This window comes from Silurus meridionalis, chromosome 8 (assembly GCF_014805685.1).
Source record: "Silurus meridionalis isolate SWU-2019-XX chromosome 8, ASM1480568v1, whole genome shotgun sequence".
NCBI lineage: Eukaryota > Metazoa > Chordata > Actinopteri > Siluriformes > Siluridae > Silurus > Silurus meridionalis.
Genome location: NC_060891.1, coordinates 25302149 through 25325261, shown reverse-complemented (window position 1 = coordinate 25325261; position 23113 = coordinate 25302149). Strand labels below are relative to the sequence as shown.

The 23113-nt window shown below is 38.0% G+C and overlaps 1 protein-coding gene across 2 annotated transcripts in view; it reads right to left on the bottom strand.

Moving 5' to 3' along the window:
* Positions 1-5262: 5262 nt before the first annotated feature.
* abhd12 (abhydrolase domain containing 12, lysophospholipase) overlaps positions 5263-23113 on the bottom strand; it is a 31033-nt gene continuing 13182 nt past the window's right edge. The window contains exons 3-14 of one of the 2 annotated variants that reach the window (XM_046856086.1): positions 20047-20168; positions 18304-18409; positions 16421-16540; positions 15716-15746; positions 13300-13345; positions 12518-12647; positions 11233-11270; positions 10926-11005; positions 10630-10712; positions 8881-8959; positions 8549-8676; positions 5263-7563 (exon numbers count right to left, since the gene is read on the bottom strand). In XM_046856086.1, coding sequence (XP_046712042.1) covers positions 7530-7563; positions 8549-8676; positions 8881-8959; positions 10630-10712; positions 10926-11005; positions 11233-11270; positions 12518-12647; positions 13300-13345; positions 15716-15746; positions 16421-16540; positions 18304-18409; positions 20047-20168 — 997 coding nt within the window. In that variant the 3' untranslated portion in view covers positions 5263-7529. Of the gene's footprint in view, positions 7564-8548; positions 8677-8880; positions 8960-10629; positions 10713-10925; positions 11006-11232; positions 11271-12517; positions 12648-13299; positions 13346-14114; positions 14146-15715; positions 15747-16420; positions 16541-18303; positions 18410-20046; positions 20169-23113 lie in introns of both variants that reach the window. The other variant, XM_046856085.1, reaches the window with a different exon arrangement.

The window sequence follows — 23113 nt, the reverse complement described above, 5'->3', positions numbered from 1 at the left end:
CTGGAAGATGAGAGGAAGCCTGAGGAATGGAGAAGGAGTGTGCTGGTACCGATCTTTAAAAGAGTAGTGGAAGCCAGGCTGAGAAAAGAGGTGACCATCTGTGAGCAACAGTATGGTTTCATGCCGAGGAAGAGCACCACAGACACAATATTTGCTTTGAGAATGTTGAAGTATAGAGAAGGTCAGAAGGAGTTGCATTGTGTGTTTATGTGTGTTTGTGGATTTAGAGAAAGCATACGACAGGGTGGAGAGAGGAGTTGTGGTATTGTATGAGGAAGTCAGGTGTGTCAGAGAAGTATATGAGGGTGGTGCAGGACATGTATGAGAACAGTGTGACAGCAGTGAAGTGTGCAGTAGGAACAACAGACTGGTTGGACTGCATCAAGGATTGGCTCTGAGCCCTTTTCTTTTTGCAGTGGTGATGGACAGGTTGATTGACGAGGTCAGACAGGAGTCTCCCTGGGCTATGATGTTTGCGGATGATATTGTTATTTGTGGTGAGAGTAGGAAGCAGGTTGTGAAGAGCCTGGAGAGGTGGAGATATGCGCTGGAGAGAAGGGGAATGAAAGTCAGTAGGAGTGTGAATGAGAGGGCAGTGGAGGGGTGGGGTTGCAGGGAGAAGAGGTGGAGAAGGTGGAGGAGTTCAGGTACCTGGGGTCAACAGTGTAAAGTAATGGAGAGTGTGTTGGAGAAGTGAAGAAAAGGGTGCAGGCAGGGTGGAGTGGGTGGAGAAGATTGATAGCAGGAGTGATTTGTTATATGTGTTTGTTTATAGGACTGTGGTGAGACCTGCAATGTTGTATGGTTTAGAGTGAGAGAGGTGTGAGAGAGGTGAGGGAGGCGAGATTGAGATGGTTTGGACATGTGCAAAGGAGGGACATGGGGTATATCGGTAGTAGAATTCAGAGGATGGAGCTACCAGGAAGATGGAAAAGAGGATGGCTTTTGGATCTCAGGGAGAAGGTTTATGGATGTGGTGAAGGAAGACATGCAGGTAGTTGGTTTGAAAGAGGCAGATGTAGAGGACAGGGGCGTATGGAGACGGATGATCTGCTGTGGTGACTCCCAACGGGAGCAGCCTGAAAGAAGAAGAAGAAGAAGATCTCAACACAAAATCTTTGGTTTGGGTATTATTAAAGGTAAATTGATACGGAACAGATTTTTCCTTTGATTTCTTGAGCAGAATCAATGTTAAACATTTCATGAATAGTCCCAAATGTGTCCAGTTCCTCCTTAAACAGTTTCCTGCACACCAAAGTAAATGAGCAAATGATGCTATATGAAAATCCAACAATGGGCTGCTGTTCCCTTAAAGAGTTTGTCAAATGTTTCCTGGAAAGTCTTTGGATTCACCTCGATCCTTATAAAGATTTAGAAGTTACTGAAGATGATTGAAGGAACAGATGCCTCTAGAATAAAACTGCACACACTAAATCTAGGAGCAAATGAGGTCAGAGCAGCTAGGAGCTGATTGTTTTGCATTTTTATTTAAAAGCGCATTGCACCCGAGAGTGAACGTTTTGGACCAGATTGACCTTGAAAAGTGCAGGTGAAGGCAAACCACAGGCCTGACCAGTAAGAGCCTTACATAAAGGTGAGGTGACTCTGTAATCATGACCATTTACACTAATACATAACACTACACTGTCATTATCAATATCTGGAAATGGGTTCGCACCAGGGAGGCATATGTCCGTTTGGGTAGAAGCATTGGAGACTTGGGGGACAGGAACCAGCTGGTATGCTGACCACAGTCTGGGGTCTGCTGGGAGCGTAGAAGACAGCAGTGTGTCAAGGAAAAGCACATGTTCAGCAGCCACATGCATTAGCAGAAATTGGCGAAACATCACAACATGCTTTGTTGCTACTTTGCGCACGTGGTTAGTAAACGAAAGTAGCAGAAGTAAAAAGCAAAACAGATACTTACACATGGTCAAAAGGGGTGTGTGTGTGTGTTTTTGCCTGATGTACAAAAATAAAAATAAAATGACAAGAAAGCGGTAGGAATACAATGATTCTTATTCTTTATATACAATTTTAATGTGTCTCTCTCTCTTTATGCTTTCTTTCTTTTTTGTTTTTGTTCTAGCTTTCTTTTATTTTCTTTTTCATTACCTTGTTATTCTCTTTATTAATAGAAAATTGTGTCATAAATTTGTAATGAATTGTGTAATGGAAATTACGCCAATCATGAAATGCTGTTCATATAATGTTCATGCTCTATACAGTGTGAAAATAGCGCCCTCTTGTTGAACACAACACAAATCTGATACAAAACTATTACACTTTTTTCTCAGTTTCTTTGGAGCGTTTCAAAAACCTGAACTTTTCTCAAAATCCTCAGTTCATCTCTCGAAAGTAAGTATTTGTATCAATGAACAGCTCATTGCCTTCAAAATGAAAAGTCCTTTTGTCATTGTTCAGAGACAAGATCGTCAAAATGTTTAGGCGTGTTCTCAGTATGATGCACAGTTTCAATTCTTAGTTGTTCATCCATTTTTAGAAATTGTAATTCTTTGTTTTGCTCTGTTGTCAATTGAAGGGTCATGAGATTCACCTTTGACCTGTTTTAGAGAACTAGTTGATTATTGGTTGGTTGGTTGGACTGTTTTAACCATTTTGCATTTAATGACGTATACAATAAACTGATGCTGAGATGTTTTGGGGGTTTAGACGATTCAGGTGAAAAACCAGTATAAAATATTTTGATCAACATGAACATAAACAACTGATAACGTAGGAAACAGCAGACACTCGTACACAATCGATTAAATGATGTACGAAAGCATTCGCAGTTCGATCAAAGCAACGAGAACTCCTTTTACGATGGGCACAAACGATGTTGCGGTTGAACAAGTAGTTTTGAGATCTTTATTTCGGATCTGACAATTGCTCCAAAGCAACCGAGAAAAACTGTAATCTAGAATATTTAACCCTGAATCGAAATGACTATGCAAAACGTAAACAAACAAACAAACTGCTTTTCCTGGATATGTGTTTAAGTTATAATGAAAAGATGAACAGATGAAGTGAGACCAAATATTCAGCAAGTAGCATCCAGGGTTCTGGCATTGATCCTCATGTTATTGTCTGTTCATTCTTACTGCATGGTCTCTCTTTTGTACAAGGGTTTTCTCTGGATCCTCTGGTTTCCTTCTACCTCTTAAACAAACAACAGTATGGTCTCTAATATTTGCTGTAAAAGAATAACTCACTGTGTAAATGTGTGCACGTGTACTCTGACACACGACAGATTCCTTATCCACCATGTCCCTGACCATGATAAACTCTTAATATGTGAATGGTTTTTAAATTTCAGCCAGAAAACGTGTAAATTCTTACGTATCAGCTTTTTCGTTAGGTCTAAAAAGCATGAAGAGATCTAGCTTATCTATACATGAACATATTCACACACCGTATGGCTAAAAGTATGTGGAACCCTGTCACACCCATATGTGGTTCTTCCTCAAACTGTTACTACAAAGTTGGAGGCACACAATTGTACAGGATGTCTTTGGATACTGTTTCCTCTTCACTGGAACTCAGAGACCCAATCTTGTTCTAGCATGACAATACCCCTGTACACAAAGCCAGATGTGAAAGAACTCGACCACAATGAATGGCTTTGGGATCAACTGAACATTCACTGACCTCAGTCCTCCTCACTGAACCTCCATAGGTACTTTTGCTCTTGTAGCTGAATGAGCACAAATTTCCACAACCACTCTAAAATCCACCAGACAGACTTCACAGAAGAGTGGAGCTTATTATAAGGGGAAAAAATGGAGTGAATCTGAAATAGAAATGTTAAAAAAGCATGTATGAACTTGATGCTCAGGTGTCTATCTACAGCATTTTACAAAAGTGAGTACACCCCTTTACCTTTCAGCAATCATTTTAGTAAAATCCTCTCAAGAGACAAAACTATAGAAATGAAAATTGGAAGGAGGAAAAGAGGAAGGCTTTTGGATCTCCGGGAGGAGGTTAAAGAATGTGGTGAGGGAAGACATGCAGGTGGTTCCGCTGTGGTGACCTCTAACGGGAGCAGCCGTGAAGGGCGTCAAGCAAAGTGGGCCTTGCTCAAGGCTGGGATTTGAACTCATGACTAACCAAAAAGTCCAACAACTCCATTTTTGTGGTACATTGCAGGATTGAGAAAGCCCCATTTCCTGATCAGTGCTCTGACTACTAAACTATGGAGCTGACTGAGATGCACTGTGTTACCTAACCTTGATAAACAGGTGCTTCTATATAGATTCATATTCATATAGATTAATATCAGATTATGGGCATTTTTTATTTCACAGATACTCTAATTGAAAATTACCTGATGTTCACAGTATTCTTCTTCTACTGAGTTCACATGTGTTGAAAACACATACATCATGCTAGCATAATTCCTACCACCTAAGAACCTCAAAACCTTGCTAGCTCTGATCCTACATTGAACTCCTAAGGATCTTGAGCTCATGAATAATGTATGAGATGGAAATGGTATGTCAGACCAAGACCTGACTTGTTTTGCCAATAGGGAAATAATATGGAAACCCTTGATGGGCTTTTTTTTTTTTTTTTTTAAAGGGAAATCAGTCCAGGTCTGAGTAAACACTATCCGCATGTCATCAGTATGGTCTTCTTTCAGCTTCTCCCATTAGGGGGCGCTACAGCAGATCATCCGTCTTCATACCCACCCCCGTCCTCTACATCTGCCTCTTTCAAACCAACTACCTGCATGTCTTCCCTCACCACATCCATAAACCTCCTTGGCCTTCCTCTTTTCCTCCTTCCTGGTCGCTCCGTCATCAGCATTCTCCTATTGATATATCCCATGTCCCTCCTCTGCACATGTCCAAACCTTTTCAATCTCACCTCCCTCACCTTGTCTCCAAAACGTCCTACATGTGCTTTTGTCAGATAAAGAATAAAAAAGATAGAGAGAGGCTGGTAAGGGGAACAACTCTTTATAGCTGAATAAAAGTATTAGGACATCAGAATTTTTGAGCTATTTCTGGTTCTTCCCCAAACTCTTACCACAAAATTTGAAGCACACAATCATATAAGACTTAATGTAGTAGCATGAATTTTCCAGTCACTAGGAGACCCAAACCTGTTCCAGCATGACACCGTTTCTGTGCACAAAGCCAGCTCCATGAAGATCTGCATTACATGGTTTTGGAGTGGAGGAAGATCTCCTGCTATATAGCTCGAAACCCAATCGAACTCCTTTTTGATGAATGTGAACACACTGAAGAATCCAGTCAGTTGTGAGTTCAAACCTTTATTATGTACAAACAGATAATACATCATCTTGTTGTTTTCCAGTAGTACAGTAAGGTACAGCAGCTAAAAAAACCCAAAAGAAAACTGTAAACCACGTGATATTTTGCCAAAAGAAAAAGGTAGTAAATCTTTAAATAACAAGAGATTTCATAAAAGTATTTAAAACAGACTGAAAATATGGTGTGTTTGGTCTTCGACGAAGGCAGCTGAAAGGAATTTGAGCCGAGAGCTCAGTCTTTTCTCTACATTAGTACACATTACAGAAAGAATTGATGTAGAAAAAATTGATTCGGCTCTGGAATTAACTAATCGGGATTTAAGATCTGAACATGCGTCGGATGCCTTATCATGTGGAGAGGAAAAAAAAAAAGAGGGGTTCATTTGATTTGTTGAACATTTTGGTCACTCATTTATAGGAAGAAAAAGAATTGAGAAACAGTGGAGTCTCACAACATAATCAGAGACTGAGGAATGTTTCCAAAAAGAAAGAATCCATCAAATTAATTTAACATCTAATATGATGGTTTTTGATACATAAAGTGAGCATAATTTTTTTATTTTTTTTAGTTTAGACTTTAGTCATTAATCCTCAAGCCATGAGCTACTTTCAGAATTGGCAATAATAATAATAATAATAATAATAATAATAATAATAATAATAGGACGTCTAACTTTTCCGATTTGCGTATATAATATGTAAAGGACATGGACCCTAATCTAGAGCACGTTCTTTAATTGGGGGGGGAATAAAAAATAAAAAAGACTCGGAGGCCAGTAAAGCTAACATGCATGTGCATAAACACTTCCCTTCATACATCTACTTCATACAGACATGCTCAAGTTCAAGTCTTTCAACCTCATTTTATGGAGAAAAGTTGAAATGCATAGCAGGTGATCTCAATAAAGAAACTAGAATTTAAAAACCTAGGTTACGAGCACATGATCACGTTATGTACTTTTGTAAAACCGTCCTTTTCTCATTGTAATCGAGTCGACCCCCAAAAAATAGAGATATGGACCAAAATTATCACGCAATGGAAATTCTTCTCTCTCCGATTCAAGGTTTTTTAGATATAATCTGGTTTCTCAATGCTTTTACAATTTGCACACACACACAGTACAATCCTACATTCAGAACACATTGACCTATGGCTCATAATGGGAACTTGTTGAAAGTCCCGATGAAGCAGTACAGTACATTATTGCTCCACAGCCCATGAGAAGGTTGATGGCTTCAACGAAACGTGCGAATTGCTTTCTGCAGTAGTTGTAGCTTATAGCTAGCTGATGAAATGCATCATTTTGTCGTAACAGAAACAAAAAAAACCATCTGATTGCCTTCTAGGGACTGTTTTAATTGTACTTATTTACGTATGGTGCAACTCAGTTCTACAATGCTCGTTTAAAAACCATGGATTTCTCAATAATACCGTTTCACACCAGTTTAATATTTGTAGCGAATCCTGGGACACGTGATTAAATAACCCTCGATAATTCACCCGAAAGATTTATACACACATACTGTATATTTATATTTTTGGTAAATATTCATATTATTTTTATATTTGCGAATTTTTCGACATTCGTTCCTGTAAATCTCTAGAAGCAGTTATTTTATTGGATGAGAGAATTTGAATGATATCAGACAAATTATCGATTTGAAAGTGTTCGAAATTAAAAAAGAAAAAAAAGTTCAAACGGTCTGGAATGTGTTATAATATTAAATGTGTGTTATAATTAAATGATATAAAACATATCAGACTTGTAAAATCTGAAATCATGGTGAATGGGAGGAGATTAGAAGGTTGTGTACGCAGTTATTTACGAACTAAACACAAATGTAACAGATTGTCATCACTAGCAAGCTAAAAAAAAAAGGCTGATTTTTCTAAATTAGTTTCTCTCTCATTTTTTTTTTATTGCATAAATCTGCCTTTTTTTTTTCTTTTTTGGAGTTATGCAAAACCCCAGCTTGAACTGACGGCTAATCAAGACACGGTCCAATAAGTTCTACATCTTACACTCGTACGCCACTTTTACTGTGCGTCACTAACAAACATCCAGATACTGTTCAGTGCAGGTTTTGCATATTTCTTTGCATATGTTGTGCTCAAGCTGCCGTTCCCCCATTTCTTTCCTCAGCCTGCTGGCTGTTCTCTGCTCGTCACGTGATTTACTGATGTATGGAATGTACAGGTGTACATCTGTGTGGGGCGGTGGTGGTGGGGGCAATCTGGTCGAGTGTGCAGCTATACGTGGGGATGAGTCATGCTAAGAAAATCACTAGAGAGTGAGAGAAAGAGAAAGAGAAAGAGATGGGAACATTGTGTATGGCATTGTCATTCCATCTATGCATCCATCTATCACCTTCATTCTTTCCATCCATAAACACCATCTTTCATACTTTCCATCCATCCATACATCCATCCATCCCCATCATTCTTTCCATCCATCCATCCATCCATCGATCCCCATCATTCTTTCTATCCATCCATCCATCCATATCATACTTTCCATCCATCCATTTATCCATCCATCCATCCCTATCATTCTTTTTATCCATCCATCCATATCATTATTTCCATCCATCCATCCCCATCATTCTTTTTATTCATCCATCCATCCATCCATATCATTATTTTCATCCATCCATCCATCCATCCATCCATCAATCAATCCCCATCATTGTTTCTATCCATCCATTCATCCATATCATTCTTTCCATCCATCCATCCATCCATCCATCCATCCATCCATCCATCCATCCATCCATCCATCCATCCATTTATCCATCCATCCATCCATCCATCCATCCCTATCATTCTTTTTATCCATCCATCCATCCATCCATCCATATCATTATTTCCATCCATCCATCCATCCATATCATTCTTTCCATCCATCCATCTATCCTCCATCCATCCAAATCATTCTTTCCATCCATCCATCCATCCATCCATCCATATCATTCTTTCCATCCATCCGTAAATCCATCCATCCATCCATCCATCCATCCATCCATGTCATCCTTTCACTGGCTCACTGAGTCAATTATAACTAGTCTAATTCCCCTCCCTCATTCTCTCATTCTCTCTCTCTCATTCCCCTCTCTCAATCCCCTTTCTCTCTCATTCCCCTCTCTCAATCCCCTTTCTCTCTCTCAATCCCCCTTTCTCTCTCTCAATCCCCCTTTCTCTCTCTCATTCTCTCTCTCTCTCTCTCTCTCTCTCTCTCTCTTATCCCCTCCCCCTTCTCTCTCTCTCATTACCTGAGTATGTGAGGCAGCTGGGGACTGCGGTAGATGAATTTGTGCCTGTAGCCCTGAGTGCTGGGAAATGGAATAAACTGCACCTTGTGTCCGTTCAGACTCTTAGACTGAGCTGCGATATTGTAGAGCTGAAGCAGAGGAAAAGAGGGAAAAAGTCATTAGAAGGAAGAAGCGTGCAGTCTGAAGCAGCTCAGAAGAACAGTCAACAAAGCACATATACATGAAATACAAACTACTGAGAACTTACACATCATTCCAATTTATAGGAGCAACCTAAAAAAAACCCCAAACCAAACAGCAGGTTAATGTCTATCAAAGTGTACGTTTCTTACCTTTTTACCCAAGTGAAAAGGGACGACAGGATCGTCTTCTGCATGGAGAATCAGGACTGGACATGAAATGTGATTCACACTAGAAGATTTAAAAACATCAAACATCTCAGAACATTTTCAGGGCAAATCAGAGGTCATGACATCGCTGTCATTCAACTATCAGTGCAGCTACGAGTTTGTATAAGTAATTGTGGTACTTTTTTAAACATCCTGTTCCACATTTAGTCCCATTTCCTGTTACAATAACCTGCTCTGTTTTCAATAGGAGCTTCATGGTGCACAAACCTTCATGGATCAGGGTTTGTGTACAGGGGTAGTGTCATGCTGGAACAGTTTCGGATCTCCTCAAGTGAAGGGAAAATTTCATGCTATAGAACCTAAAGACATCCTATAAAATGGTGTGCCTCCAAGTTTGTGATTAAATTGGAGGTTTTGGGTGTTTCAATACTTTTGGCTGTCTGTTGTATATTTAGTTTTCCACCACAGTAGCAGGGCACGATGTTTTCATTTAAATCTGCGTCATGCGATGTTTACTATTTTCCGTTCAGAAAAGTTCTTGAAAGCTGAACACAGAGACGTGTGAGATTCTTATTCCAAATGAATGTGTACCGAGTAAATAGGGAACGAAGAGGAATAAATGCAGACTGGGCACTTGTGTACCAGCCTACACTATTCTATTTTTATTCTGTCCAGCTTCTTAATACCATCACACTATTGCACGGTAACAAATCGCTCAGATTTCTGCTGCAACGCATTCGTGACGATTGCGCGCGTTTTGTCAGAATCAGCGGCTCACTTGCTCTTAGTGCAGAACACGGTACACTAGAGTTCACTAGAGTACAAATAGAGTTCTATTAATAAACAGCATCCTGGGATCAAATATCAGCAAAAGAAAGGGTTTTGTTATTTATCACAGTGGATTTCTTCCATCTTGCAATCCATCCCTTCATTCTATACATTCATTCCATTCATTCTATCCATCCATCATTTAATACATTCATTCCACCCATCCATCCATCCATCCATCCACCATTCCCATTCATTCATCCCTTATACTTTCATTCTATCCATACATCCCATCCATCATACCTTCATTCTTCCCATCCATTTATCCACCCACCCTATCCATTCACCCATTTATACCTTCATTCTATTCATTTAATTATACCATCTATCCATCCAATAACATCCCTTACTTTTTTCCATCCATCCTTCATTTTTTCCATTAATCTATTCTTCCATCCATTCACACACCCTTCTCAACCATTCACCCATTTATACTATCATTTTATCCGCCCACCTGCCCGTCTGTCCATCCGACAGACAGACAGACAGACAGACAGAGATACAGAGACAGACAGACAGACATACATAAAAGGGACATACAGACAGACAGAGACAGACAGAGGCAGACAGACATACATAAAAGGGACATACAGACAGACAGAGACAGACAGACATACATAAAAGGGACATACAGACAGACCGTTTTTTCTTTTTCTTTTATCAGTAATGTGGACATGAGTCATAACATTTAAAGACCCTCTGACCTAATAATGTGCCTCCCTTTGCACATTGCGAAAGTCTAAGTCTTAAGTCCAACAGAGTGCTACAATGACTTACTAACAAGATTCAAGACATTAGAAGCATTTGCATTAGAATACAGTGTAAACTGAATGTGTGTGTGTGTGTGTGTGTGTGTGTGTGTGTGTGTGTGTGTGTCCATTCATCTGTCTCACAAACGCTTACTTTTCATCACTGGGAAATCGGATGTCATTGGCAGTGATGGAGTCCAAAAAGAACCAGTCGAAGCCTGGCAGATACCTGTAAACCTGTTATACACGAACAAACCGATTACAATCCGAATACAATATACACATTTCTGCTCATATAAACAAGAATAGAATACAAATAATAATATTTCTTCGGTAATCCGTTTAAGCAGAGATTAACCAAAGACCATTTACACGTCGTCTGAATTACACGATGTTTCTTGCACCCTCTTGGACATGCATGAACACAGACAGAAGATGCAGTGGGCTCACCATGGAGAAAGGGTGGCTCTTGGCCTCCTCTCTGATGTTGGTAAAAGGAGACTCTAGGATAACAGCGTCAGGTGGTGTTCCTAAAAAACAGCAGGTGAGCGAGGATTTGAAATTCCATGGATTTGCGACAAGGAAGCTGACGCTTGATTTCAAGAGAGCAACTGTACCACGAATTACGGATGTCTGCCTCCGATGTATTATATTACGTTACATTATTGAAGCGTGTACAGACAAAGTCATTTGGAAAATTCAAGGGTTTTTCCACTGTATGATTGTGTAGTTTCTGCTCACACATGCACGCACTCACCTCTGTCACAAAGACGCCTGGCTAAGTTTGTGGCCACTCTGGGAAAAAAAACAGAAATAAAACAGTCATGCGCAAACTCGCTACCGTCCTGCTTCTTTTCATGCTCCTTGTGAACATTAATATGCTGTCCTGTCCATCAGGTGCCCTACGTGAAACGAAATTGAATTGAGAGACATATTTATTGTCTGACATCGTCGTCTTGCTTTTGTATCTCTGTATGTGCTTCTTGTATTAACAGTGAACTTAAAAATAAAATAAAATGTCAGTCATTTGAAAATAATTTGTGTTATCGTATTACTGAAGAAGCTCCACTAAAAGTGTAGTTGTGGAGTCCAAATTGTCTTTCGTTTTTTTTTCGTCTGTAAACAGTTATTTCAAGAAACTTTGGCATGCTGTAGCATTAAAGGCCATATGCTCTGAATCCTTAAATATGAACCTTCAACGCCTCTTTTCTGTCCAGTCACTCACACAGCACCATTTCCAGGCATAGAAAAACAAGGCGCTCAATTACGCCCCCTGTCCCGCGGCCGCCCGCGCCCATTTGAATTATTTACCTGTTTCTTTGCTGAAGTTTAATATACAGTAGATATTGCAATTTTAAACACAAAAAATGTGTTTAACCACATATTTATGGAATGTTGCGAATAATATGTATAGTATGGGGTGGAGCTTTGTGGTGGGAGGGCGGAGCCATTTGGGGTGGGGCGTGGTCAGGGTGACGACAGGAATCTAGGGTGCCAAAAAGGCTAGATTCTATTACAACACCTCTCTAACAGTGTTTTATCCACAATTGTTTTCTTCGACTGTAATTTACGCTATATGGACAATTGTATTGAAGGACCTTAGGAGGCGCTAGCATTTAAATTTCCCTTCACTGGAACTAGGAGACCCAAACCGGTTCCAGTATGACAATAACCCTGTGCACAAATCCAGCTCTCTGAAGATCTGCTTTACATGGGTTGGAGCTGAAGATCTCGACTGCTATAGAGCTCTGAGCTTCAACCTATCAAACACCTTTGGGATGAATGTGAAAACCGATTGCCCCTCAGGCACATTCATCACCATCATTAGTACCTGACTTGTGTGAATAAGTAGTAAATGAGCACAAATTTCCACAACCGCTCCAAGATATCGTGGAATTTTTTATCCCAGAAGACTGAAAGTCATTTTAACCAGCAAATGGGGACTAAGGTCATTTATAAGTTGCTCTTTTTTCAAATGGTGTATCCATGACTGGACATAAAAAAAAGCTTCCAGGATTGTTTAACGGGAACTCGAGACTCACCCGGTTCCCAGAGAGTGGCCCCAGATATAGAGTGGCTTGTTGCCGATCCTCTGTTTCAGCCACTGGTAGAGGAAGAGAGCGTCCTGTGTCATCCCTCTCTCAGATGGGCTGCCTTCTGAATCCCCCCAACCTGAAACACATACACCATGTGTTTATACATCATTTACATTAAAGGGGGAAAAAAATGTATTATCAAGGTCTTAAATTCGGCCCACTTTCTCAAGATAAACTATTTAGATTCATACCTTTACTTATGTTGTATAAAATAACATTCGAGACAAGATTTTTGGGACGGCCGAGAAGATCATTGGAGTCTGTCTCCTCTCTATCACGGACATTTACATCAAAGCCAAATTGCGTTGTGGACGACCCCACAACAAACCTGCTACAAACCTGAACTCAAACGCACAATACTCATTTTAATTAATAACCACATCGTAACTGTTTACCTGCTGTTTCGCACAACAATTTTGTGTTTATGTTTACACTCTTGTTTATAGTCCTCTTTACACACATTGTGCTGTTCAACATATTATACAGTTGTTTTGCTGGTATTAATTTGTCTATTTTGTCTTCAACGTTTGCACTCGATGCACTTTACGTGGCGAGGACAACTTTAGTCCTTATATCTGTGTTCTGATATGTAGCTCTATGTTGTAGCTGTGTATTGTTTGATGTAGCACCAGGGTTCTGGAGAAACGTTCTCTCATTTCAGTTATATAGGGTTGAAATGACAAAAGCTTCTTGACTCGTTTCAGGAAAAAATAAATAAATCTACTTACCTCTATAATCAAATGTGACTACATGGTAGCCTAATGAACTAAGGACCTGAAAGACCAAACAATGTGAGAGAAACAAAAGGTTCAGTATTTAGAAGTTTCACAAACAATTTAAAAAAGAATAAAAAAAAAAAAAACGTTTTGCTAACTTGAAAGTCATTTAAACTAAAGTCCTAAGAAGCAATGCATTATAATATTTTTTCTCTCGTTTTCTCGTTATCACGACTTAATTTTCACGCGATCTCAACATAAAAATTTTCTCAAGACGTAATTGTATTGTGAGGAAATTTTGTGAATGTTTCTGGAGCATATCGTGCGTTTGTGTCCGAAATCGTACCATGAATTTGTTCGTAAGTTGTTACCGTGTTCGTTATTGACTACGCGTGTCTCCTAATGATGTAAGAGCTATAAATACCATCAAATAAACTATAAAATATACTAAAAACAAATCACAATACTGCATACAATATTTTGTATTAAGTAAAAAAAAAAAATAGAAAAGAATACAAAAAAATTCAAAAAAAGGCGCGTTACGGTCGAGGACTAGCTCGCGGCTTGTTTTTCATTTTACTTTGAGGACAGGTTTGTTCGTATCCGCTAAAGTTAGTAAAGTGGGGAGTGTCTGTAATTTATATTTTTGAAAATGTTTCTATCTACAATAAAACACTACAATGTGATGACAAAAATTGATCAAAAATGTTTTACACATTCGACAAAAAAATAAACAAAAAATGGTTTTATAGTACTGAAGTGTATATAATGGTGTGTGTGTGTGTGTGTGTGTGTGTGTGTGTGTGTGTGTGTGTGTGGTGTTTTACCTTATAGAGCTGCACTCTGTGGTCTCCTCCCCTGAAAAACAACCACAACCGAGTAAGACAACATTACACACACTGGCAAACCCTTATGTTTGTATTCATGATAACTAAGTGTTCCTGGGCGGCTTTTGGCTTTTTCTTTTGTGTTGATGTTTGGTTACTAAGATTAAGGTAAATTACAGATTAAGGTTTAGGTATAATAATGATCTGGATTAACACTTACACAATATGGACAAAACTATTGGTACACCTGACTTTTCCAGCCATATGTGATTCTTCCCCAAACTGTTACAAACCTGGAGACCTGGAAATTGTATAGGAACGTCTTTGGATGAAACGCATGAAATTTCCCTTCACTTGAACTGAGTCGGAGTAGAAGATCTCCTACTATCGAGCTTTAACCCGATTAAACACCTTTGAGATGAATTTGAACGCTGACTGAACCCCAGACCGCTTCACTTCACCTACATCAGTGGCACAAGAACACTCAAAAAATCTAATTCCCAGAAGAGTTGAGGTTATTAAAACAGGAAATAAGGCTGAAGGTGGTATGGGATGTTCAAAAAAGCACATGCCAATCTTATACTCAGGTCTCCACAATTTTTGTCCATATGTGCAGATCAGTGCAAAATCTTCACAAGAAAAAACAAGCGTAAGAGAGTGTGTGTGCGTGTGTATGTATATATGTATGTATGCATGTATACCTGGTTCCTGCATTGCCATGTAGATAGAACATGACTGGATGAGAGGAGTGGAGCTTGTTTTCGTACCAGTTTCCATCTTTTTCCTGTGCCTCCTTCCATAGCACAGCTGGTACTGTGTGCCTGAAGAGAGACAGAGAAAGAGAGAAAGAGAAAACAAAAGGTTCAGTATTTAGAAGTTTCACAAACAATTTAAAAAGAATAAAAAAAAAAAAAACGTTTTGCTAACTTGAAAGTCATTTAAACTAAAGTCCTAAGAAGCAATGCATTATAATATTTTTTCTCTCGTTTTCTCGTTATCACGACTTAATTTTCACGCGATCTCAACATAAAAATTTTCTCAAGACGTAATTGTATTGTGAGGAAATTTTGTGAATGTTTCTGGAGCATATCGTATGTTTGTGTCCGAAATCGTACCATGAATTTGTTCGTAAGTTGTTACCGTGTTCGTTATTGACTACGCGTGTCTCCTAATGATGTAAGAGCTATAAATACCATCAAATAAACTATAAAATATACTAAAAACAAATCACAATACTGCATACAATATTTTGTATTAAGTAATAAAAAAAATTGAAATGAATACAAAAAAATTCAAAAAAAGGCGCGTTACGGTCGAGGACTAGCTCGCGGCTTGTTTTTCATTTTACTTTGAGGACAGGTTTGTTCGTATCCGCTAAAGTTAGTAAAGTGGGGAGTGCCTGTAATTTATATTTTTGAAAATGTTTCTATCTACAATAAAACACTACAATGTGATGACAAAAATTGATCAAAAATGTTTTACACATTCGACAAAAAAATAAACAAAAAATGGTTTTATAGTACTGAAGTGTATATAATGGTGTGTGTGTGTGTGTGTGTGTGTGTGTGTGTGTGTGTGTGTGTGTGTGTGTGGTGTTTTACCTTATAGAGCTGCACTCTGTGGTCTCCTCCCCTGAAAAACAACCACAACCGAGTAAGACAACATTACACACACTGGCAAACCCTTATGTTTGTATTCATGATAACTAAGTGTTCCTGGGCGGCTTTTGGCTTTTTCTTTTGTGTTGATGTTTGGTTACTAAGATTAAGGTAAATTACAGATTAAGGTTTAGGTATAATAATGATCTGGATTAACACTTACACAATATGGACAAAACTATTGGTACACCTGACTTTTCCAGCCATATGTGATTCTTCCCCAAACTGTTACAAACCTGGAGACCTGGAAATTGTATAGGAACGTCTTTGGATGAAACGCATGAAATTTCCCCTTCACTTGAACTGAGTCGGAGTAGAAGATCTCCTACTATCGAGCTTTAACCCGATTAAACACCTTTGAGATGAATTTGAACGCTGACTGAACCCCAGACCGCTTCACTTCACCTACATCAGTGGCACAAGAACACTCAAAAAATCTAATTCCCAGAAGAGTTGAGGTTATTAAAACAGGAAATAAGGCTGAAGGTGGTATGGGATGTTCAAAAAAGCACATGCCAATCTTATACTCAGGTCTCCACAATTTTTGTCCATATGTGCAGATCAGTGCAAAATCTTCACAAGAAAAAAACAAGCGTAAGAGAGTGTGTGTGTGCGTGTGTATGTATATATGTATGTATGCATGTATACCTGGTTCCTGCATTGCCATGTAGATAGAACATGACTGGATGAGAGGAGTGGAGCTTGTTTTCGTACCAGTTTCCATCTTTTTCCTGTGCCTCCTTCCATAGCACAGCTGGTACTGTGTGCCTGAAGAGAGAGACAGAGAAAGAGAGAAAGAGAAAATAAAAGGCAGACAGAATTTTAAGCAAACTTTCTTAATGTCCTCAGTAAGACAATGTCAACAACAACAACAAAAAGCTGTCCCAATGATAGTCAACACTCACCATCACCTTTTTTTTTTCCCTCATAAAAGAGCTGCTACAATCACTGCCAGGTTTATTATATACATGTAAACAGGTGGTGAGCATTTCACTGCAGATTTTACTACTTATACATATTGGTAGTTTTGCAGTTATCAGAACAATTGGACTCTTCCTAGACTGAAAATCCTAATATTATTTATATGCAATAAAAAAATGCACACTACACCATTATAAAGTATTAGAGTGGCGACCTACAGTAAGTTAGCAGCAGTAAATAGATATTTAGCAATGCTTTACTGGAGTTACAATGCTTATATTTTAAACTGTGTATTTCTGCACAACGATATATTTTTATTAAGTTAATAAAAAAAGTTGCGGTTTTGAACATACAGATGTTATGATTGATTGACTTATGATTTTTCGTTCTTATAATGATGAGAGCGACATGACAAAATGACAAATATTTACATTTTGTTACGTTACAGCCCTATTCCAGAATGGAGTAAATTCTTTATTTTCCTCAAAATTCTACAAACAATACCCCATAATGACAACATGAAAGAAGTGTGTTTGAAAACTTTGCAAATCTCTAAAAAAAAAAAAAAAATTATAATAATCACATGCACGTAAATATTTAGTCTTTGCTCAATACTTTGTTGAAGCTCCTTTTACACAATTACAGCCTCAAGTCTTTTTGAGTTTGATGCGTTCTGATGACTTTAAAAAGTCGAGACATGGCCTAGTAGAGGTGTAACGGTACACAAAACGCACAGTTTTACCTCAATTTTTTTTTATCATGGTTCTGTTCAATTTTGTTATGGTTATGGGTTAGTTATTTGTGCAAATCAAAATTGCTTGTAGATTTTTATTAACTCAGTTTACTATTAATAAGATTTTTTAACAACAGTTTACATTTTAATACAATCCTGATTAAAATGCCTGCTTGGTTAAATAATATATAAAATAATATTTTATAAATAAAATTAAATATAATAAATGAAATTAATACAATAAACTTTTTTATTTTGATTACATTGGCACAAATTTAATTGTTTAAATAAAATGAAATAAATTAAAAAATTTAATTAAATAGTTAACATTTGTTACATTTAATACAGATGTGCAAGTGTGTGTGTGTGTGTGTGTTTTACATAAATTTTTTTACAGATATGTTGCACTTAACTGTTCAATTTATTTCAGTATACTTTAACAACTTTCTTCATTTCATTCACTTCCCTGATATGTGGAATTGTATTTTCTGTTTTTAGGAGAAATTATTGAAGCTGGAAATAAAACGCAAAAGAATTTATAGCGCTAGCGTTAGCCACTAGCCTCTTACTCTTACGCTAGAACTATGGATTTTTTTATTTGATTTTTTTTTGCCGTTTAATGCATGCACAAAACAGTGACACTGTGCTAACTCTAGTTTCTTTTTGCATACCCCTGGCATTGTTGTATGTGTATTGTTGTATGTTGTATTAAAGCCCTGTACTGATGCATTTCAGTACGAATACGTGGTACACCCCTATGGTAAATAACGTTACACCCCTATGGCCTTGCCTACCAAGGGGGATGGTGATCAGTATGGGGTAGTGTACTGTAATTTGTTAATCATTTGATGAAGCCGGTGCAGGACGGAGCTCTTACCACACTCCGATTTGAGCGCCCTCCTCTGGCTGAAGGTAGAAATTGTTTGTGTGGTTCAGGCCTTGATCGAGCGGCTTCTTTAGGTCGATAAAATATGGCACCCTCACTGGGAAAAAAAAAAACCCAGATAGGTAAGAGCACAGCCTAATGACAACACGCCTAATGAAAAAGTACAGGGTATCAGTTCCACTTTCTCACAGCTTCGACACCAAGCTTTCATGCTTTTTTATTTTATTCTAAAAGATAAGAGAAATGATATTTAGACTCATGAGGTTTTGGCAGTTGCAAAGCCCTGTGACTTTAACCTCATTACTGCGTGCGTCAAAATGACAAATTAGTCAAGTGGAAGACGGTCATGTGTTTTAGGTTTTCTGTACAGACAAGCACACACACACACACACACACACACATATACACTTTCACTTCCTAGGCTGCATCAGCAAATGTTTGACACACAAGTATACACTGGTGTAGATGATACTATTCATACTATTGATACTATTGCCTACTATCTCACAGCTCACAGGGTTCCTCATGTTTTCTCCAACATGTGACAAAATAAAGCTACATAATATATAGCGTAAAGGAAAAATCATTTTCTGTTGATTTTTCTGGAAACTGAAGAAACTGTTGAGAAACCAGATGATCTTGTGGAGAACATTCAAACATCTGCACAGGCAGTAACTCCAGCTCTGGATGGAATCAGGACCCTAGAACACCACCCTTGAGGTCATTCTGCCACCAGGTTTAAAACTCATCAGCTAACTTTGTAAATATATAGTTTATATTCGATTAGTTGAAATACAAACATTGGTTGTAATTAAGGGTCTGCTGAGCAGAAGGTTGTGAGTTTGAATCCCACTGCCTACATGTTAATGTTGGGAGCTTGAGCAAGGCTCTTAACCCTCATCTGCTCAGTAATGTATGCTGTATTGTGTGAATCAGACCATCAGCCAAATTAGTAAATGTAAATCAAAACATTGTGAAAACATGAAAAATGCTTTAAGTTCCATTTTATGCTTAAGAATTTAGAAAAATGGGACTAAAATCAAGCAAAATGTCTTATAGGTTATGTTCAGGAGACAAAACTGAGTAGTTCATCACCAGGAGTCCTCTGCTTCATTCTTGGCTGCATTGTTATATTTCAGTATTGGAACTTTAGTCATAGTCCGTGTACGTAGACGTGTTGGGAGTCTGAACAAAATGATCTGATCTTTCTATCACTAATGAATTGTTTCCCCGTTGTTCCCCCCCTCAGACACATGATATTGCCAAAAGTATTGGGACACCTGACTTTTCCAGCCATTATGTGGTTCTTCCCCAAACCGTTACCATAAAATGGAGGTACACGATGTGCATGAAATTTTCCCTGCACTTGAACTAGGAGATTTAAACCTGTTCCATGACGATGCCCCTGTGCACCATGATCTCTATGAAGATATGCTTTACATGGGTTGGAGTGGAAGATCTTGAGTGGCTTGCTTTAGAGTACCGTATTGAACATCTATGGGATAAAATGGAATGATGACTGCACCCATAATCAGATTCTAACTTTACTAACACTCCTGTGGCTGAATGAGCACAAATCTCTATAAGAACAATGCAAAAGCTAGTGGAACATCTTCCTGGAAGAGTGGAGGTTAGCAAACAGAGACTTAATGTGAAATGGGATCTTGTAAAGATAACTATTTGTTGGTTTCTACAGTAGATAGAAAAATGTACTAGATGAATGCAATTACTCACCAAAGTTTAAAAAGACCAGCTTGGCCTGGATAGAAGGACAGATCTTGATGATGAATGGAATAGCAATGTAGATCCCCAAAACCCAAAAGAAGATCCTCCTCAATCTCCCCAATAAACCATTCCTGCAAATAACACACACACAATTACATGTTTTTCATTTCTTGATCAATGACTGCCTCGAGTACATTCAATGGTATAATGAATAGACTGACAATAAACAATAGTGTAGATATGAATTATTATTTATTTTTTTATATGTCCAGAATATATATGTATTGTTTATGCTATAGGGCAGAGGCCTAATGTATTGCTTCTGACCCATACACACTAAAGGCTAAATTATTTCATAAAATTACAATTAGATCAAATAAAGCTGGGGAGAGAAAGGATACTGTAACCAAGATTGAAAAAAGGAATAAACGAGAGAGAGAGAGAGAGAGAGAGAGAGAGAGAGAGAGAGAGAGAGAGAGAGAGAAAGATCACAAGAAGGAGAATGCAGAAGGTGAAATAGTCTGGGGCAAAAGTCATGAGGCCAGAGGAGTCAGTTTCTGCTTTCAGCTCTCACCAGACAGGATCAGTTACAGCACTCTCCCAGAATATATAGATTTCCAAACTTGCAACACACACACACACACACACACACACACACACACACACACACACACACACACACACACACACACACACACACAGTAAATATTCCAGGGTAAATGTATTACTGCTAATTTTTCTGACAAATATCAAGGTGCAATCATTTAATAATAATAATAATAATAATAATAATAATAATAATAATAATAATAATAATAATACAAGATGTAATAATTTACATGCTAATAAATAAAGATCTATATGCAATCTCCTTTTAAAAGGAGGGATTGTCATGTGCACAACTAAACACAATAAGGTGCATATAAAATTACTATTATATTGTATATATATATATATATATATAATCTGAAGCCTTAAACTTTCTCCAACTTCAACTCAACAAAACAATTCTCTGGTTACCGGAATTATGGAGTGGAAGCATTAATTATTTGCAGAAATAGAGTTCCTGACAGAAATACAAAAAACAGAATGTGTGTGTGTGTGTGTGTGTGTGTGTGTGTGTGTGTGTGTGTGTGTGTGTGTGTGTGTGTAACACAAGCAACTGCGAACATGTGTCTGTGTTCATTCATTGCAAAACGTCTGTATATCTGTCCCAGTATTTGTGCCTATATTTGACTCAAACACACACACACACACACACACACACACACACACACACACACACACACACACACACACACACACACACCCCTAACTGAACACTGACCTTATTTCTTTTGAATACTAAACCAATAAACAATTGTTATTCGTCAACAATTTGGACACAAATTTGTTTTTATTAATGACTCATAATCCCATGAATGCTGCATTTACACACCATTACAACACATTTGTTTTCTTGAGTCAAACAATAATGTGTTTGTACGCATGCGTATAATATAATAATGCTCTGTACACAACTCTTTGTATTCACTCAACTGAATAGGAAGAATTAGATTAAGAACAAAAATTGTTTGTGTGTGTAAATGCAAAGGCTCTTTGTATATCTCATCCCCCCTCCCCACGAACAAAGACGCAGTACTAGATCAGATTTTACTCCAAAGTATAAAAAGTAGCGCGTCCAAACCAGCGCCCACAGTCGCTTCCAGATTTGCTGCTCATGTGTAATGTTTATGCATCATGGCAATCAAAACCCAGGCCCTGTGCTATAAGTCACACTTAGTGGTCACATGGTGAAGCAGCAATCCAACCTTCAACAGACACCTTCAACACGTCATGGTTTAGTGCCATTGATGTTGACACCACAAAAAGCCCTCAATCAAGCGCAAAGAAAATAAATACGACACATTCATACAGTGAGAACACGGTCCTCTGAAAATGAACACAAATGTATCTATTTGATTTTTTTAAGAGGGAAAAAATTTGCTTAAAAATTCAGAAAATACCTCAAAAATCACATTTTGAAACCCTGAGAATCTGGGAGATTTATCATTAGATGACATGATCAACTATGATATCATATCTACCGTCATAGATATGGTTCTGGCTGGTTGTAAAAATCTATTAGGGTTGAGCAATATCCTGTGTTACATCACCAGGTTGCAACCACATAATAAGAATGATGTAACAATCACAGCCAATGAGACAGGAAGTAGTAATCGGAATTTTTATTTTTAGCATCTCAAGTCTGTCAAGTCCTCCTGGCTTCATGTTGTATTTCCTAAAAATACTAAATTTAGCCTTCCAACATTCCAGCAAATCCACTCAGCATTTCTCAAATCCCTGCTGATGGCGTGTTCCGAAAAAGCTGACCAGGGTCCTTACGTTTTTTCATTTCAAAACTTTTACAGACTCAAGTTCTATTAAAACTGCGATTCTAAAACAGTGCGATGTTAATCAATTATAAATCTAAATTTTAAACTGTAAACCTTCAATCCTACAGCAACAGAGGGATTGTTTATCTGCAATTCATCAAGAAACTACAAAACAGATCTAAAGTCCCTTTTGACACCAGAGGCTTTCGAAAACGATGATGTGCTTTTCGTCGTCGCAGCGACGTTTTAAATATTCGGAAAGTAAATAAAGCGCATGTGGATACGATGCAAGTCAAATCGTCTTATGTGTTGTTTTTTTTTTGGTTTATTTTTTGGTTTACAGGGATGTTTCAGTGTGGATGAGCAATTTTCGGGGACCGGTTGAACCTGAAAATGTGAACGCGAAGCGTTTTTAGACGTATATGCGATTTTAAAACGTATCTGGTTGTAGCCTTTGTTTCATTAAAAATATTGCTACAAATTCTTTATTTTATATTTTGGAAAATAATAGTAAATGTATAGAAACAACATTTTTTCCAATAGTGTTCTTTTATCCATACTTTTCCAAAATGCGTAATTCAATTGAACCCAATTTCACTCAGTATAATCATCAGTGCAGAATGAAAAGAATCTACAGTCTGGGATAGAAAGAAACCAGCCCTAGCTTTTATCTTTCATTTGGACTATTCTTCATAGTTTAT